The 19,440-nt window shown below is 39.1% G+C and overlaps 1 protein-coding gene across 1 annotated transcript in view; it reads left to right on the plus strand.

Moving 5' to 3' along the window:
- pappab (pregnancy-associated plasma protein A, pappalysin 1b) overlaps positions 1 to 19,440 on the plus strand; it is a gene marked incomplete at its 5' end in the record, with an annotated part of 108,397 nt that overhangs the window by 41,855 nt on the left and 47,102 nt on the right. The window contains 3 exons of the mRNA XM_079606501.1: positions 9,331 to 9,459; positions 9,654 to 9,745; positions 18,461 to 18,657. Of these exons, the coding sequence (XP_079462627.1) occupies positions 9,331 to 9,459; positions 9,654 to 9,745; positions 18,461 to 18,657 (418 nt within the window). The remainder of the gene's footprint in view (positions 1 to 9,330; positions 9,460 to 9,653; positions 9,746 to 18,460; positions 18,658 to 19,440) is intronic.

The following is a 19,440-nucleotide window of genomic DNA, read 5'->3' on the forward strand; positions in this document are numbered from 1 at the left end:
TTCAGGTCAGCTCAAAGAATTTCACAGCCAGCTTGTTGTCTTCTGAGAGATACATGCTGAAGTGCTCCCAGGCAGTTTAACTTCATGGGATACTCATAAATTCGGAGTGACCTCAAAACAGTTGGAGAGCGTTTGAAGAGCCTCTGCCTCTTTGATGACAGCAGAAACAGGCCGACAGTTTGACAGGCTGACAGATAGATACCACCTCAGATAGATTGATGAATGGATGGATGGATGGATGGGTTGTGTGCAGTATGCAAGGGTATTTTGTCTGCAATGAATTTGGGATACTTTCTTGAAATAATTATAAACATGAAACATGGATCCAATTTATAAGGCCATTATTCCTTTCTGGCAAACCATCTTATTAACAATACATTAATGAAGACTTTTGTCATTTAGTAGGCAGGCATTGTCTCTGTTTCTTTTTGTGCATCTATTGTGTTTGTCTTTTTTCTTCTTCTTCTTCTTTGTTTCTGAATGCTGGCCTCTCCGGCAGAACAAGACCACACCTCAGTCGGCAGGCTGCCAATAATGTACATTAGCTTTCACAAAAAATCTAATCAGTGCATATAAACAAGACCCAACGTGAACCCGCTGAACTTCACTGTCCTAACTTTGGGCTGTTTTGGGTGTCTTTTCTTGTTTCCAAAAAGTTGGCTGACATGTTAAACTACAGTGAAGACGGTGACAGCTGCAGCAGCAGTACATTAGGAAAAGACGCCAAGGTCTTTTCATCGTAACAAATAAATGTCTAGATATTATATACAGTGTATATATATATATATATATATATATATATATATATATATATATATATATATATTTAAATAAATAATATTTAGAATTGAAAAGAGTCTTAACAAATCGTTGCAGAATTAAAAAGTAGTATTTATACTGACATATCCAAACATACATTAAACCTGTGTTTAGTTTGTAGTTGCACAGTCCAAGTTGTGTTAGCAAGGTATCCCAATTCATTAGCCAACAGCTTAATCTACTCGGGTAATGTGTTTTTTTTAAAGGATTGTTTTATATATTAATGCTGCACAGTATTCACCAGATGGTGTGTACACCAGTCAGTGTATCAGCAGGCTTGTACCGCTCTGGGATCAGCTAAAAACTCCCCTCATTTGAAATTCATAAACACAAAGCAAAAGTGCTGTTGAGAAAGCTGCTCTGAGGAGTAATACAGGATATTTCAGAAAGACCTTCACTTCAGCTAAAAGCCAAATTCATTATTCAGTACCAGAACAAGTGATTCCTCGAGTTCGTATAAATTCCCCTTATGGGTATGAGTTACCTTTTTTTTTTTTCTTGAGTACTAATATTTTATTGCACTAAGGCTAGTCTAAAGGAATTCACTGCAGTAGTTGGATGGTATGAACATGTAATTCTGTGCTCAACAGTAAGTTCTGTTTAGACTGATGGCTCGGGGTCGAGTTGAAAAAACAGTTTTGTGCTGATCCTAAATCTTACATTATTTGACCTTATACTGTACATGTGTTTTGACTTGGTGACTTTAACTTGTCACCAAGGTGACATAATTTACTTTACTAACAAGTTTTTTGTCAAAACTGTGATACAATTTTCCAGAATTTTTTTACAAATTTTAAAATGTTTGCGCTTATTTATATTTTTGTGGAAACCGTGATGAATAGAAAGTTAAAAAGAACAGTAGTTATTTGAAATAGAAACTTACTTTTGTAACATTATCAATGCATCCTTGCTGAAGAAAAGTATTAATTTCTTTAAAAATTAAATGACCCCAGACGGCTGAACGGTATAGAACAATTTAAATATTATTCATTTAAATATTATTATTTCTGATTTCACATATAGTACATTGCTAAAAAGTTATATAGCAATGTATATATGTATATCATATTTTTACGGAGCCAGTAAAAATGGTGGCAGGACAAAAACAGTAGAAAAACTCATAATTACTGTCATGTTATGTACTTTAGTTGAAGGGTGGGAGTTGTTTACGAAACACTTACGACAAATATTACTAAATTAACAGTAATCATTTTATGTATGAGGTTAATGAGGTTTGCTTGATCAGTAAACAGTTTGCTATACCTGAAATGAAAAGCATTATTACATTGATGATTCTTGTCAGTCCCATTGTTCTTGTCATCCCAGATATCGTCCATTATCTGTTTTTCACCCTTCTTCTTTTTTTCCGCCCTCTATGGGTGGCCTTTGCTGAGTCCACACACTCCTGATCCTTCATCGCTGTGTGACAATTAACTAGAGATCGTTTTCATATCGTCCAGGAAAACAAGGGCTGTAAAATGTTTTATCAGCTCCAGAGTGGCACAAAATTACATGGCCATTTCATCCTCCAGGTGCAAGCATAGTTTGGCTCCAATAGAGGCAGGCAATCACTCATTGTGACCAGTGAAAGCAGCCCCAATCAAAGTGGTGTCTGGCTAAAAGAGGCAGGCTTCCTAATGAGAGCTCTACAGTGTGGCAGGGGAATGTGCTGTAATATCTGATCTCAGCCAAAGAACAGCCGCTATAGATCACTGCTGCTATAGTGATTAAACAGCATGGCCTCGGAGAACCTCCATACTGTGTTCATTTTCAATTTTATCAATATGATTGTCACACAGCAACAAGACAAAGTGTTGTAAAAGAACACATGACCTAAAAATGTATCCTGCATTCTCTCAGAATGTACAGGATATGCAAATGTCACGTCAAGTCACCTTCATTTATATAGTGCTTTTAACAATATAGATTGTTTCAAAGCAGCTTTACAGTGATAATAGGAAATTAAAGTAACAGAAAACCCTTAATGCGATCCGGCCGCGCACCCGCACAAAACAGTGGCTCGAGAACGCAAATCATGAAATAGGTTCCTAGGTACAAGCCTTGAAAAATGTATAATGCCGAATTTTTTATCGCTTCCGATATACACAGTTATGTGTATGCTAGGTCAAAGAGATGTGTTTTTAGTCTAGATTTGAACAACCACCCATAATAGCATTATAATAACCTAGCCTTGATGTCTTGAATGCTTGAACTAAATGTTCTGAATTTGTCATTGAGAGCATATGACGCAATTTAGATATACTTTTAAGATGCAAAAATGCAGTTTTACAGATACTAGACACGTGACTTTCAAATGAAAGATTGGTATCAAAGAGCACACCCAGGTTCCTAACCGATGACGAAGACTTTGACAGAGCAGGCATCAAGTGTTAGACAGTATTCTAGGTTAGCACGTGAGGAAGTTTTTTGTCCAATAATTAGAATCTCTGTTTTTTTTCAGAAATAAGTAGTAGGAAATTACTAGTCATCCAGATTTTTATATTAGCTATGCATTCCGTTAATTTTGTGAATTGGTAAGTTTCGTCAGGGCATGAAGAAATATAGAGCTGAGTATCATCAGCATAACAGTAAAAACTAATGTCATGCTTCCTAATGATATATCCTAATGGTAGCATGTACAGAGTGAACAGCAACGGTCCTAGTACTGAGCCTTGTGGTACGCCATACTGAACTTTTGATCGATAAGACATCTCTTCATTTACTGCTACAAACTGATAACGGTCAGATACTGCAAGTATGATTTAAACCATGCTAATGCAATTCCACTAATACCAACATCATTTTCAAGTCTACTTAAAAGAATGTTGTGGTCAATGGTATCAAATGCAACACTAAGATCCAGTAACACTAATAGAGAGATACAACCACGATCGGATGATAAGAGCAAGTCATTTGTGACTGATGATAGCGGTCTCAGTACTATGGTACGGTCTAAATCCTGACTGAAAATCCTTGCAGATACCATTTCTTTCTAAAAAGGAACATAGTTGTGAGAATACTGCCTTTTCTAATATCTTTGACAGAAAAGGTAGATGTACAGACAAACGTAATTGTATATTGTGCATAATTGATTTAAAAGCTATTGCATGCATACATGAAGTTTCTGTGGAAATTAACAGGGCACTAAAGCAGACACTTCAGAATAGCTATAGGGATTTTCATCAAGTATCTATTCACAAGCAAGACATTTCGTGTAAGACATGTCTTGTTGTTTTCCTGTAGTAATCTGAAGAGATTGCGTTTTAACTACTTGAAGGTCAATATTGCAAGAATATCACATTTTTAGCTGTCATGGATTTCAGCAGCATGTTTCTCTTTCATTGATACACAGCGTATAGTAAGCACCACTTGATGGATCTCTTGGGTTGAGTTGCGGTATGACCAAACAGCTGTGGTTTGGTAAATTATACGATTGAGGTTGTGTTGTTGTTTTATTTAGCCATGTGAACTCTGATTTTGATTTTAAATGACAAATTATTTCCACTCCTTTGAAGTAATTAAGTTTTTAGATCATCATTCTCCTCCTAAACACTTCCAGCAGCGAGCAGCTGCACAGAGGGCTTAGCATTATGAGTTGCATCTCTTTGATTTCTTTTGAAGGTATACAGCAAATACTATAATATGATTTTTCCAGCATCTGGGCTGAAAGAGAGGAGTACCTTCAGAAAGACTGGTTTCACTGAGGAGTATGTGTTTGCTCCTCTATAGAGCTCAATTACAAGCAACAGAAAAGACAGACTTATATATCTCACTCTTCTGCGTAGCTTGTTTCAAAGTCCAGCTGCATTGAAGTGCAGACCACATTGCACAAAAATTATACCAGTTTTCATTCCATAGATGACATTTCTTTTCTTAGTCTGTGCAAAGACATTTTCATAATTCACACTTCAGATTAGCATGTTGAAAACAACAACAACTGACTTTAAAGTCAGGCTTTAATTTTGACTTTAAATAGTCAAGAGTCAAGTCAAGTCAAGAATATTTATATAGCGCTTTTCACAATACAGATTGTATCAAAGCAGCTTCACAGTATAACAATAACAGTATAACAAATAACAATAATACTATACACCTCTCCAGATACACTTGTTATTAATTTCTGAATTCAAGTTCATTTTATGATTTTTGGGTGGGAGACTCTAAAATTATTAATTTGGCATAGTTTTTTTAAATAATTTTTTAGAAAAACATTTGAAATACTTTACTTATTAATACTTGAAAAAACAACCAACAAACTAACTCATACAGAAATATTCAGGAAAAAAAAGCAATATTTTTATTTTATAAAATATATTTTATTTTATTTTATATTTTATTTATAATATAATTATTTTTTAAATATTATATTTTGAAGGTAGTTAAGTTTGTAAGATGTTATGTATATAGTTTATATATTTATTAATTAATCATTTGAAAAAAAAAATTGATTTGAAAATGATCAAGATGTGTGTACTCTCATGTAATACTATTCATTTTGGTTACACTTTATTTTGATGGTTCACTTTAGACATTCTATTAATAGTAATTTTGCAACTACATTTTCAACTTACTCTCATTCGAGTATTAGTAAACACAGTTGCAAAGTGTTTCCTATATTTTTACTTTGATGATTACTCCACAGGACATTTTTAAAGTCATTAAAATTAAACTGTTCAGTTAAACTTAATTTTAAGGTGTCTTTGTTTTGCTGAAATCATTAATTTAAGTTGTGAGTAATATTAAGTTACTGCATGTACTTATTAAAGGGTTAGGATTAGTTTTTGATTTGGTTTATACATAATTTATTGTCATTAATAAAGTAACTGTATGGAACATATGTAACAATGACACTGTAAAATGAAGTGTCACCAACTTTTCACGAGAATAGTATAAACATGTTTCAAAACCAAAATGAAAATTCCATGAATACAAAGAGTACATGTGTAAAATCTCAAACATTTGTTTTAAAAATAAGTTAAACTTTTAAAAACACGTCTCGAGATTCTGCAGGTTTTTTTGTTTTTTGTTGTTTTTGTTGTTTTTCATTCCACTGCTTATGACTGAATGTGTTCTTTGTGAATGGCCCTTTATATATCACTAACCCAAATGGTAATTTGGGAAAAAAAGAAAAAAAAACTCTGGACAGATGAAAACCTACGAGGTTAGAAACTAACCCATTATGATTTCAGGAAGTGAAACTGGTCATATTTATACCCAGAGGTTTGAGCTGCTTTAGTGTCTGGTTACTGTCTTGTTTAACTGCCAGTGTGCTTCCTGAACATTGTCAGTCGCTCCCACCCTATTGACTTAAGAGTGAAGGGCTCGTAGCTACAGTGTTTTCCCACACTACTGTGGGGTATCCCGCATGGGAATAGTGATGATGTCATGAGCTACCACAAATTCCAGCACAGAGGCTTGAAAAATGTTGTTATCGTCCTTAAACACGACAACAGGAAGGTGCTGTGACAGATTGCAACATCTGAATTGTTACTCTTGTGACTATAACTTTTCATTTGAACGCTGATTTCATTTCCAACATTTCATGTACTGTCTCTTTGATATAAAACAAGTTTATTTTTAAGAATGATCTCCTCTGAGTGTTTTAAGTGATGCACAAAAGCTCCAGTTGCTCAAATAAATTATTATGATTTCACAAACAAACAGCCTCGCCGCAAGTTCGTAATGTAGCCACAAGATATTGATGGCTAAATTGATACTTACTCGATTTAACGGGCAAAATATCCTTTCCCTGTTGTGGAAGCCAAGCCAACGGTCTACCTCAGGAGTCACTGTGGCTGTTAAGGATAGCAGCAGTACTCTTTTAGCTTTGCTCTGCCTCTCCACAACAAACATGTCTTAGAAAAACACAGCCACAAGACCACATTGCGGGCCAAGATCTTCCAGCTCCTGCCTTTGGGGGTTGGCTCAGACTCCGCGTGCAGTTCTAGCAAAGTGTCCTCTGGCACTCGGCAGTTCTCACACCACTGAGGCTCTCTGACCCATATTTGACTGTTTGGGAAGTCTGCAGCTGGAGGAGCTTGTGGGGTTTTAGAGCCTCATGGTGGAGCTGATTGAGTCGAATATACCTGAACCAGCTGTGAGGCTTTCCGCACACTGCGCAATCCCTCCAAGTTTGTGTTCCTGCAGGCGGGAAGTTAAAGCGGTGTAAAGGATCTGAGAAGCATATGTGCAGACAGAGGTTTAAGGGTTGATCTGAGTCGCGATTAAAATGTTTTCGTTAACCCGAGTCCCATAAGTCGATGGGGACCCTAGGTCGATAGCAGGAAGATTTAAGGACTGGTAATGCAGACACATGGGCGTATTGTCCGAGAGAAAAGTACTGTACCACCCCCTCTGCCTGCCCAATTGATCCTGCGCTCTCTTAACCGCCAGTCTCCGTTGCTCTATTCTTTGCATTTCATTGTGAGATGAAGATAAATGGATTAAGAGAGGAAATGCATTTTTTGCGATGAGGGGTCTTGGGATATTTGGGCGGTCTGTGTGCCGAATCCTACCCTGCTTTATGTTGCGCTTAGGCTACGCCTGCATTAATATAAAATTACATTTTCATTGTGTAAAACATAATAGAAACTCACTGAGAGGATTTCAAGAGACCAGACATATTAAAGTTATCCATTAATTATTAGCTAAATATCCCATGACTTACTGCTGCGTCCAGGTCACACTCAATAGGCGTTCCATGCATGGCGTAAAACGCAATTGCCCTCGTGCTTTACAGCAGGACAGCAATTGGAGAAATCTAATATGAATATTGGAAAAAGTAACATTTATCTTTAAAGGGGTGGTAAAGTATGATTTCACTTTTCTAACTTTAGTTAGTGTGAAATGTTGCTGTTTGAGCGTAAACAACATCTGCAAAGTTACAACGCTCAAAGTTTAAAGCAAAGGAAGATATTTGCTTTTAAAGAAAAGGACTACAACAAACGGCTGGTAGGAACTACACGACATTCCTCCAGGGTTAGTGACATCAGCAACCCTAAAATGTACATAAACCCTGCCCCGCCCCCGGGAACACGCAGTCCATGTTGAAAAGAGGAAGAGTTGTTGTATAAGAGTGCATTTGTGAGTCAGCTCAAACTTTAGCATCCATCCTTTTACATGCAATAGAAAGTCACTCTGTGTGCATCTCACAGTTCTCAACAGTTCCTATATGAGCGATTTATAGATTACCATGACAGAATATCCTAATTGAAGATAGTTAACTCCACATCAGCAACATAAATTCATCAACTAACCATTCAGAGACGTCCTGTTGCATTCTACATGTTGTCACTTCTTTTTGAGTCTCTCCATCTTTGTCTGACTCCGTTTTAACATTAAAGACAGAACAGTTTCTGTCATTTTAGTGTGTCTGCGTGAGGTAATCGCAGCTGCTAACACACATGAGCTCTTGAAACACCGCCCTCTGCAGCAGCTCATTTGCATTTAAAGGGCCAGGCACAAAATGGTGCGTTTTTGCAAACCCTCAAAAAGTGACAACTTTAACATGCTATATAAAAATATCTGTGGGGTATTTTGTGCTAAAACTTCACACTGACACACACTCTGGGGAGATCAGATATTTATTTTACATCTTGTGAAAATGGCATTTTACCACCCCTTTAACAATGCTAAATGTGACTAGCACATATCTGGCACATAAACATACAGTAGACATCTATCGTCACATGACTATACCTGCATCATCGTATTAAAAAAAACTAAATTTTCACAGTCCATTCTACAATGCGAAAACAGCATTTTATAATTTATCCACTTTGGAAGGCTTCTTCAAAACATTCAGTATTTGCTGGACTAAAATGCCATCTCTGTGTGGACAGAAGGCCAAAATGTAGAGAAAAATATGTTTTCAAATGTATCAGTGTAGATCCCGGCACAGATGATGACTGGAGCTTTACTTTGCGCTGTTTCAGCTAAGTCTTGCGCTTCATGTACCTGAAGTGTTGTATTACAGTCATGACGAGTGCCGAGTACAGCACGCTTTGTACTAGGGTTACATTACAATAGCCATCCTTTCTTAGCATCTAATTGTTGGTGCTTGAGGATGAAAGGAGACAGTTTGTTTTGCACAAAATCCCTTAAATTAAATAGACTGTGTGCTTATTGCCTTATATAATGGCAAACACTATAACTGTCCCATAAACACTTATTCAAAAGCAATTTTCCATCACTCAGCTGTAAATATTTAAACAGTGTTAATATCTTAACAAACATAGGTCAAGGTAACCAGATTGCTATTAAAGGTTTGATAACCTTAAAACATTATAAACATATTAAAACACGTTTTATAAATGTTTTTTTTAATCAAATTTAATTTGTTAAATTAAAACTAGCTGAATAAAAGTGTTTCAAATTTGTATGCAAAAATGGATATATAAGGCTCCGCAACATTTTATTCAACTACATTTTTAGGAATGCAGGCTTCCATAAACCACCCCATAATTTGCAAAGTTTAAAAACATAATAATAGCTCTTGTTTATGTGTTCCAGGGACTTAAAGTCTGATGAAACGTACACCTACCATGTGCTGACAGTATCTAGAAGAGCAGAGAGTGAACCATCTCCACCTCTCTCTCACCAGCTGGGCTCACCCTACTGTGGAGATGGACTCATCCAAAAGTCAGTTCACTCTGTTTCCTCTCACTGCTTACTGTATGCAATGAACTTGAATGCAGTGCTTACACAATTTGTTCCCCTCAAGTCTATGCAGGAACATATACATAATTTTTTTTTTTGCAACTAGCTGCAATGTAGCAGTGATGTTAATTGTGTGATATAACTCTTTCAATAACTTAAATGCGTTTGCCTTTCAGATATCTTGGAGAGCAATGTGATGACATGAACTTCGCTAATGGAGATGGCTGCTCAAACCAGTGCAAGAAAGAGCCGCTATTCAACTGTGTTGGTATGTGACCGTCAACTATAGGTAGAAATGTTACAGGAATAGTCCATAAACTTTGTATTTTTTAGCCTCTTGACATTCCAACCCATGTATGTATTTATTTATTTATTTTCTGGGGAAAACAAAGAAAAAATTTGTGAAAAGTCTTTGCTCAGCTCTTTTTTTCTATTCAGTGACGTTCAAAGACGTTCAGGTTTCAGTATGTATCTCAAACAAAGCGTCTCGGGTTACGACTGTAGCCCTTGTTCCCTGAGAAGGGAACGAGACACTGCGTCGACTACGACACTTTGGGGAACACCCTTAGCATAACACATCTGAAGTATGAATGAAACTAATCCAATCCTAAATGGTGCTGCGTCATAACGTAACATGTGACGGCATACACGGAGGTTACAAAGGGACGACGACACACAACAGAGTTAGCTTCTGCGATGAAGCAAGTCGCTCCCAGGCAGGGGAAGGCGTGGCGAAGGGACGCAGTGTCTCGTCCCCTTCTCAGGGAACAAGGGTTACAGTCGTAACCCGAGACGTTCCCTTTCGAGGGAACTCAAACTGCGTCGACTACGACACTTTGGGGAACGAGTACCCACTATGCCACAACAAGCCCTGCCTGTCCCAGTTTTAAGCTGTGCACAGGTACACTTAGGACGAGAGCACTAGAGTGCCTGGCGTAGAAGGAATGTCCATAGAATTTGATAAAGGTATGACCCATCCTGCTGCATCGAACACTTCTTGGATCGGGGCCCCTGAAAGGAGGGCTCTAGAGGACGCCATGCCTCTGGTTGAATGAGCCCTCACGGCCAAAGGTGAAGGCAAGCTGCGCACCTGATGAACGACCCAGTTACTGATGGTCTGTTTGGATGCGGGAAGCCTCTTCTTGGGCTACCCGAAGCACACCAGCAACTGGTCTGACTTCCGCCATGAAGAAGACCTCTGGACATAAATCTTGAGAGCTCTGACAGGGCAAAGCAAATGAAGTCTTTCTTCATCCGCCGTCACATGAGGTGGAGGATGAAAAGCCTGCAGCACCGTAGGCCGTGCCACATTAGATGGCAATTTAGGCACATAGGCCTGTTATGCAAGATAGCCTTGATGTCACCTGGAGCAAACTCCAGGCACCCATGAAATGTAGAGAGCACAGGAAGATATCCTACTTTCCTCAGAGAAGTAAAGGCTAATAAAAAAAGCTACCTTGAGGGGAGGTTCTTGGCCTCAGCCGACTCCAAAGGTTCGAAGGGGGCCTCGACCAGCCCTTTCAGAACCACTGCCAGGTCCCATGTGGGAACTCTGGTATGAGCCGCAAGTCTCATCCTCCGAGCCCCACGGAGGAAACGTACGACCAGCTGATGTCTCCCCAGAGCCCCATCACCTAGAGGAGCGTGGAAAGCCGCAATGGCAGCCACGTACACCTTGAGTTTGGACGGGGAAAACAAGCCAAGAAGCGATTTTGGAGGAGCTCCAGCACTGAAGCCAACTGGGCAGTTAACTGGGTCCACCTCACGCTCTCTACACCAAGTGGAAACACATTCCACTTTAGGCCGTACAATCTCCTCGTGGAAGGAGCTCTGGAACTGAGTATAGTCTCAACCACTCCAGCTGACAGGCCAGCCTCCAGGTACTGAGCTCCCTCAGGGGCCAGGCCCAAAGTTTCCCACTAGCCTGGTCGAGGGTGAATATTGAGCCCCCAGCCTGTGGAAGCAGGTCCCTCCTCAGAGGGATTTGCCAAGGCTGGCCTGCCATGAGTGTTATGATGTCTGAAAACCAAACTCAGGCCGGCCAGTTCGGGGCTACTAGAAGTAGGCTGATCCCGTCTCGACGGACCCTCTCCTGAACTCCCAGAAGCAGAGCGATCGTGGGAAAAGTGTACAGGAGTAGCCTCGGCCACGTCTGTACCATGGCATTCAACCCCAATGGATGGGTGAGAGAAAACCACAGTGGACAGTGGGACATCCCTCGAGACATTAACAAATTCACATCCACTGGGCTGAACCTCTCACAATGAACCAATCTGAATAGAGGGCACAATCTCAGAACCCCCTGATGAATCAAGTAGGAGACATTGTCTGTGTGGTGACCCCTGAGGTCTGGGAGGAAGCTCCTCAGAGCCCTGCCATCCATTACCGTGCCCCAGCCCATGAGGGAGGCGTCTGTCGAAACAGCTTTCCGGTGACATGGCGCTCCAAACACTGGGCCTTGGGACAGAAACCAAGCTTTTTTCCACATAGATAGGGAACGAAGGCATCTCCGCGTAACCCTGATCATGCCGAATGGGTTCCCCCTCTGGGAAAACCCTTTGGTTTTCAACCACCACTGCAGGGCCCTCATGTGCAGCAGGCCGAATGGAATGACATTGGACACTGCTGCCATGAGCCCTAATACTCTCTTAAATTTTTTTACAGTGATTGCTTGGCCTAGCTTTATACTGGTTACCATGGCCAGGATGGACTCGATCCGTGCAGGAGACAATTGTGCCACACCACTCCTAGGAACGTGGTTCTCTGGGCTAGTGCCAACACGCTTTTTTTCGTGTTGAGTCTCAACACCCCAGGCTCTGGATGTGGGCAAGGACGACATCTCGATGCCGAACTGCCAGCTCTTGTGACTGGGCCATAATAAGCCAGTCGTCTATATAGTTTAGTACCCTGATACCTTAAAGCCTCAGCGGAGCTAGAGCTGCATCCATGCATTTGGTAAACGTGTAAGGGGAGAGAGCTAGGCCGAACAGAAGTACCTAATATTGGAACGTTTGCCCCCGAAAGCAAACTTCAGGAATTTCCTGTGAGGTGGAAGGATGGATATGTGGAAGTATGCGTCCCTTAAATATATCGTGACAAACCAATCCCTCAGATTTGATCTGACTCACGATGATGGGAATAGTGAGCATCTTGAAGCTGAATCTCCTCAGAGACCAATTCAAATGCCTTGGATCTAAAATTGGCGCAACACTCCATCCTTCTTGGGAACTATGAAGTAGCAGCTGTAGAACCCGGACTCCCTGTCCGGCAGAGGAACAGGCTATATGGCCTTCTATACCAGCAGGGAGTTTACTTCCTGTTCCAATACCCGACCCTGCACTGGGTCAACTGCAGTCCACACCAACCCGTTGAATTTCGATGGGCGGAATCAAACTGCAGCCTGTAACCCTTCTCTATTGTGCGCAGGACCCAAGGAGAAATATTTGGCAGGTCTTCTTGCCATACTTTTAAATATTCTACTAAAGGAACCAGCCTCTCGAGACTGATTTCGTGTAATATTCGAGATTCGTTCTCGATCCCCTGAAACGGCTCTCCGGCAGGGTTTGGTCGAAATTAATCTTGATGTGCGGACGCGAGTGCTGCCTGGCCGCAAGCCTGTGGGGCAGACAGAGTAGCGTGCGTTCGCTGGAAACTGATGTGTCCTGAAGCGTACTTAACGGCGAGATACAGACATCGATTTCCTGAGGGACCCCCAGACAGGAGGCTCTTTCGGATTCGTTCTCGACACCCTGAAGCGGAGGACCAGCAGGGAATAATTGAAAACAGTTTCCGATGTGCGGGCGCGAACACTGCCTGGCTGCAAGCCTTTACAAATTTGGCTTTCATCCCTCGAGAAGAAAGTATCTAACAGCGCACGGATGTATGTGTCGAGATATTTCTCAATGAACACTGCCAGCACCCTCAGGAGCTGACTGTGCAGGTAACCCAAACAGTATTATTTCACAGATCGCGTGTGTCCCATAGTCAGCTATTTGGCTTTCATCTCTCGAGTAGAAAGTCAACGGGCGTGAGTCTAAAACACATGACGCACGGCTGTGCGCGTCGAGATATTTCTCAACAGGAGCTGACTGTGCATGCCTCGCACCCACACAGAATTTTTATTGCAGAGTAGACCCGTACTCTACACGCTGCCTCGGCAAACGCGAGATCCGAGCCACTAGATTCCATATTGCAATGCAGACCTTTATTTGGGACAATTCTTATGGGACAAACAACACCAAATAGGACAGACAATTTGCTGAAGAGCAAAAAGCTAACTCTGTTGTGTGCCAGCGTCCCTTTGTTGCCTCCGTGTATATGCCGTCACATGTTACGTCATGACGCAGCACCAATCAGGATTGGATTAGTTTCATTCATACTTCAAATGCGTTACGCTAAGGGCGTTCCCCCAAAGTGTCTTAGTCGACGCAGTTCGAGCTCCCTCGAAAGGGAAGTTATGGCTTCAGAACACTTTTAGTTTTTTTCCCCTTTGTTTTAGGAACTTGACAGACATGGTCAGACAGTTCTATAACTGTCATTGTATGGAAAAGAGCTACATAACGATTCTTCAAAATACCTAATTTTGTGTATCACAAAAAAAAAAAAACATATGGGTTGAGAATGACAAGGCATTAGGAGTAAATAAAATGACAGAATTTTAATTCTGGGGTTAAATAATCTTTTAATGCTTATTTATGTATCACTATTTCAACAAGAAAGTACAATAAAGTAGATGTATAGTAAAGTATATAAAGCGTAGCATCAGTTTGATTGATGTTTTGCTCCAGCAGCATTTAGCTGTATTGCTCATTACTTATCAGCGCTCTATTGATGTCAGTTCTACCCGGGTGTCCTGCCATCAATCTCATGGCTTCAGCCTGTCATCAGTGTCACATAGTGTCCTACACTGACAATGTGTGAAAGACCAAGAAGTTCTGTCGTACTCTCTTTATAGCACAAAACTTGTTAGCTGGTTGTGATGTTAATGGAGTGCTTTAAGTTGTGAGCTAATCAGTTCTGTCAAAACAATTGGCCGCATAATTGGACCCTCTTACAGACATTTAAGTCCCCTCACAAAAGACTTTACTCTTTGCTGTAGAGCTCTAAGATCTGCCTAACGAGCACTAGCGGATCTTTGTGGCACTTCCTGTTAGCAGTAATGCAACAATCCCCTTTTCTTCTAAACGTGTGGACAGAAAACTGGAGTGGAGTAAAAAAAGACAGAGAGAAGAAAAGAGACGGCAAAGAAGGACAGATAAGAAGGGCTTTTGAAGTTTGCTGTTGAATGTAGCCAACATTCATCTAGCTGAAGTCTTGTCTGACCTCTAGGACACCTCTAGAAGTCTGAGGTTGCACTAGTACCCGACAGTGCTTAATTGGCAGTTCCGTTTTTTTTTTTTTTTTTAGGGGGATATGTAGGTTCAATGAGTTCACATCTTTGGCTGCCTTAAAGAAACAGTTGACACAAAATGAAATTTTGTAATTTACATAAAATGCAAAAAAAAAAAAAAAAAAAAAAAAATTACAGAGACATACATTTTATGAGTTAATGTTGTTGTAGTTGCAATCTTTCAATTAATAATTTTATAATGTTTACAAACATTGTCTGAATGATTTGTTTTTAAAGCAGACTGATCCGGCTCTTGAAGTCATCTCAATCGCAACAGTTAACAGCTCACTGGATTAGAAAATATTCCATGAATAACGACTTTTCAGTCTGCTTTAGTCTGTTCGTCATATCACGTGGCTTCAACTTGAAATAAAGCTCATTAGTCAAACCCCTTTCCCCACCCCAGTCCCGGCTGTCTTCTAAAAGCAATTTAATCAATTATTGCTTTGGTGCAAATCGATGCGAAATCGAAAATCGGATGCATGAATCTGTGCTTTTATTACACTGTAATCTGTACTCTAATTGTGGAGATAGATGCTTTGTAAAAAAAAAAAAAAATTACGTTACTCCAGTCATTGCGAGGCTTTGTCCTGGAGCGCGTATTGTTTTCAGTAAAACGTAGCCTCACTTTCTTTCCAATCACTTGAATGCTTCACTTTGCCTGTTTGAACCCAGACCACTACTGGGTTTATGGAAGTTTTCAAGTCCATTTACTAACATTTTCAAGTCCATTTACTAAAAAAATTTGTATACGCCTATATTACATTATCAGTAACAGTATACCGTATAAAAACCATAGCATAATTAGAGCACAGTTTACTTGCCTCAAACAACTAAATAGTATTATTATAATTAACATTTAATTTATTGCTACACATTAATATGTGAATTATATTATCAGAAAACGTAACATTTAGCATTGTCAGGCTTTTATTTGTTTTTAATGGATAAAACAACGGAGTTGCGCTCTTGGGTTTATGGCTGGTATAAATTACATGGCACTGTTTTCGACACTCTTGATGCTTCGAATCTTTTCCTGAAACAATCAGAGAAAAGCTTCAAGGATTTAAGATGCTTCATTTTAGATCTTTTTGTAAATGTTTCAATCAAGTTTAGTTTTTTTCGAGGGCGTTTACTAATTTGAGCCTGGTTTTAAACATTAACTCTCTGTAATGTCAATTAATTAAAACGCCATTAATTACCGCCCTCTCGTAACAGCCGTACTGCTGCAGGTGTCACTGGGTCCAGGCTGGTTTATGTTGGTCAGAGCTGGTATCGTGCTGGTCAAGCTGGAGGACTAGCATAATCGTGCATTTCTCCAGCAAAACTGAGCTGGCAAAATCGCATGCTGGTCCCAGTATGCAAAACCCATCTTCAGCAATGCTGGATTTTTAGTAGGGCATGGATACGTTGTATGACACTTTGAAGCTTGAAATCTTCAGTCTATGAAATGTGTATTGTCTATGATATTGTTGAGTGTCACTCACTTTTCAAAAATCGACTAAACCAAACACAATTATTGACTGAATGACCCCATATACCCTGGCTGGATACTCTCGGATACTCTCTAAATAGGTACTTGTTTTAAATAAGTAATTACTTCGCAACTGCTAGAAAGGTACAGTCTATGTAGTATAAATGTGTGTATTCTGAATGTAATTCAAACATACTAAATTCTCCATGTTTTCACTGTAATGTGAACTACCAGTTGCTTCACTGCCATTCACAAATCCTCTCCCGTGGCCTCATGGGATAGTAAAGTGCCCATCGTATGAACACTTCTTGGCCGTTAGTAGTAGGTCAACCAGTGCATTGTCAAAAAAAACTTTTGCTTTCCATTAAAAAAAAAAAAAATAGCTATACATGTTTGGAACGGCATGAGGGTGAGTCAATGAAGAATTTTTGGTTTTGGCTGAATTATCACTTTAAATAATAGCCACTGACTTTCAGCACATTCTACTTGCTTTTCTACATCTCTGTGTGGAAAGTTGGAGCTCTCTATGTCACTTTCAACAACGTCTCAATTTTTGGTTGGTTGCTTTGTCCAAAATAGCAGAAGGCTTGACAGAAATAAAATATCTTATCTCAGCTAATGCGACTCGCATTTATGTTGAACGAACCCCAAGACAAACCTCTGATCAAGCAGAAGGGCAAAGATCTATGGTTACGTCAGCCTTACGCTTATATTTTCCAGCATTGTTTTTAATGTGTCACGCGAACCGTACGCAGTAACACATTGTTATTATAGTTCTTTTTTAGTACAGGAAGTGATGTGACAAGGTGCAGCATGGATCTTACTGCCCTTTACACATAGTGGCTTCCTTTGAATGATGTACTGTGGCTGCTGTGCGCCTGAGGATGCCTATAACTTTACATAGTCTGTCCTTGTTAATATTCTTTGGAGCCTGCTGGGGAAAGAGTGTTTGATTTGATAAGTGAACATCTTGCAAACATGTTTCCTGACTGCTGTTAGCATTGATTGACACCTAGTAGCTGTTGATTACAAAGATTGCTGGACTGAACAGGTGACAGAACGGTGCAGTTAAAAGCGTGTTCCCTTAGTGTCAGCTATACTCGTTCAAATTTTGCTGACACCTCAGGGCCTGGGCGAAGGCAGGTATGGGACATATCAGGGCACAAAACAAAGAACAAACAACAAAAAACTCATTTTTGAAAGGGTAGACCTCTTATCAAAAAGACCTTCACCTGATAATGGCAGTGGGATTTTAATTGAGGGGATCAGTTTGCTGGAAATGTGTCTAGGCTGCTGATACATGAATACATAAAATATAATCAATCTGTCATCATTAATGATGATTTATGACTGTCCTTGTTTGAAAGCCAGTAAAAAATAGAGCATTAATTAATACTGTGAAGTAATGCCAAGTAAAACAATAAGTGCTCTAAACAATCTTTATGACAATCTAAAAAGAATGTCCTTTACTTAAATCAGCTGTTTTTTTAATCCTAAAAAAATTTTCCTATTATATTGTCACTTCTTTAAAGTTGTTATTATTATTATCATTGCAATAATTGATTATTATCTAAATGATTTATTTGCACATTTTTCAGATCTTTTTTATGACAACATGTAGGCTACAGTAAGTGAGATCATTTTAAAACAGAATTTTTTTATATCAATATTTTAAACTGTTAAACTTACAACGCATATAATACATATAATTTCATATAATTTCAGAACCTTTTTCCCAAGTAAAATACTATCTTAATCCCAGGCAGATAACAATAAAAAAATAACAAGTGACTGTGTACCAAATGTCAGTGTTTCAAAAAACAAAACAAAAAAGCAGCTAGACTATTTTAAAGTAGTATACAACAAGATTTCATTACATAAAACTGTACATAATTGTTTTAAGGCAGATGAGTAGAGGGTTTTAGGTGGTCTGAAAATTTTGTTTTGCAAATCGTCCGCCACCTGAACATGTCTGAGAACCACTGGGTTAAGGCTGAGGATGGGATTAACTGATATACTAGCTATAACAGTCTGCTTATCTAAGCATTTGAAATGGGATTTTTATGCAGTGGTTCAGTATTGCTCTCATACCCGTTCATCTCTGCCTCTCTCCCCTGAAGATGAGCCCAGCCTGTGTTACGTCTACGACGGTGATGGTGTGTGTGAGGACTTTGAGCGACAGGCGAGTGTAAGGGACTGTGGTCTCTATACCCCAAGCGGCTTCCTGGATCAATGGGCAACTGAGGTGCAGGTGTCCAATGAGGAGAAGATGCACTGTCCAGCAGAGGTGGCTGTTGGATATCCTGCAGTGACAAAGGTGAGACCACATATCACTGCGTATGCTTAAAGAGACACTGGCCTGGTTTCACAGACGGGGTTTATATTAAACCAGGATTATATAAAACCTGGACATTTAAGTACATTAAGCTTGTATAAACATGCCTTTGATAAAAACATTACTGGTGTGCATCTTGAGACAAAACAATGGCACTGACATATTTTAAGATGTGTCAGTGCAAGTTGCTTGTCCGGGACAGGCTTAAGCCACGCGTCTGTGAAACTGTGGGATGAACTTTTACAAGCATACCTTCACATATGCACATACTGTACACCCTAGGATGGGTTGAAGACCCCATAAAATGTTGATGGCATCATGTCAGTGTATTTTTTCTTGTATTATGTATGTATATTTTGTATACTACTGTAGTTTTTCTTAATATTTTGAATTGACTTCTTTTTTATTTTTTATTAAAATACATTGATTTTTAGCAATTTTGTTTTGTTCTTTTTAAATCTTACTATTTTATTTATAATTTATTTTAATATTATTATTTTACATTTGTATTATCTAATTGGTATTTTAATGATTAAACCTAAACTTTTTTCAGTTAGTTGCAAAAGTAACATTTCTCATTTTTAAGTCTAATATTATTAAAATAAAGTTTATTTTTTTTCTAGTTGTATTTCATTTAACAAAAAAGTTTTTGTTTTAGTTAACTTATTATCGTTAACTAAAACGAAAACTATATTTAAAACAATATATTAAATTAAATACAACTGGAATTAATTCAAACTAAATATATGCATAATTTTCCACTAA

Source organism: Phoxinus phoxinus (genome assembly GCF_949152265.1).
Source record: "Phoxinus phoxinus genome assembly, chromosome: 3".
Taxonomy (NCBI): domain Eukaryota; kingdom Metazoa; phylum Chordata; class Actinopteri; order Cypriniformes; family Leuciscidae; genus Phoxinus; species Phoxinus phoxinus.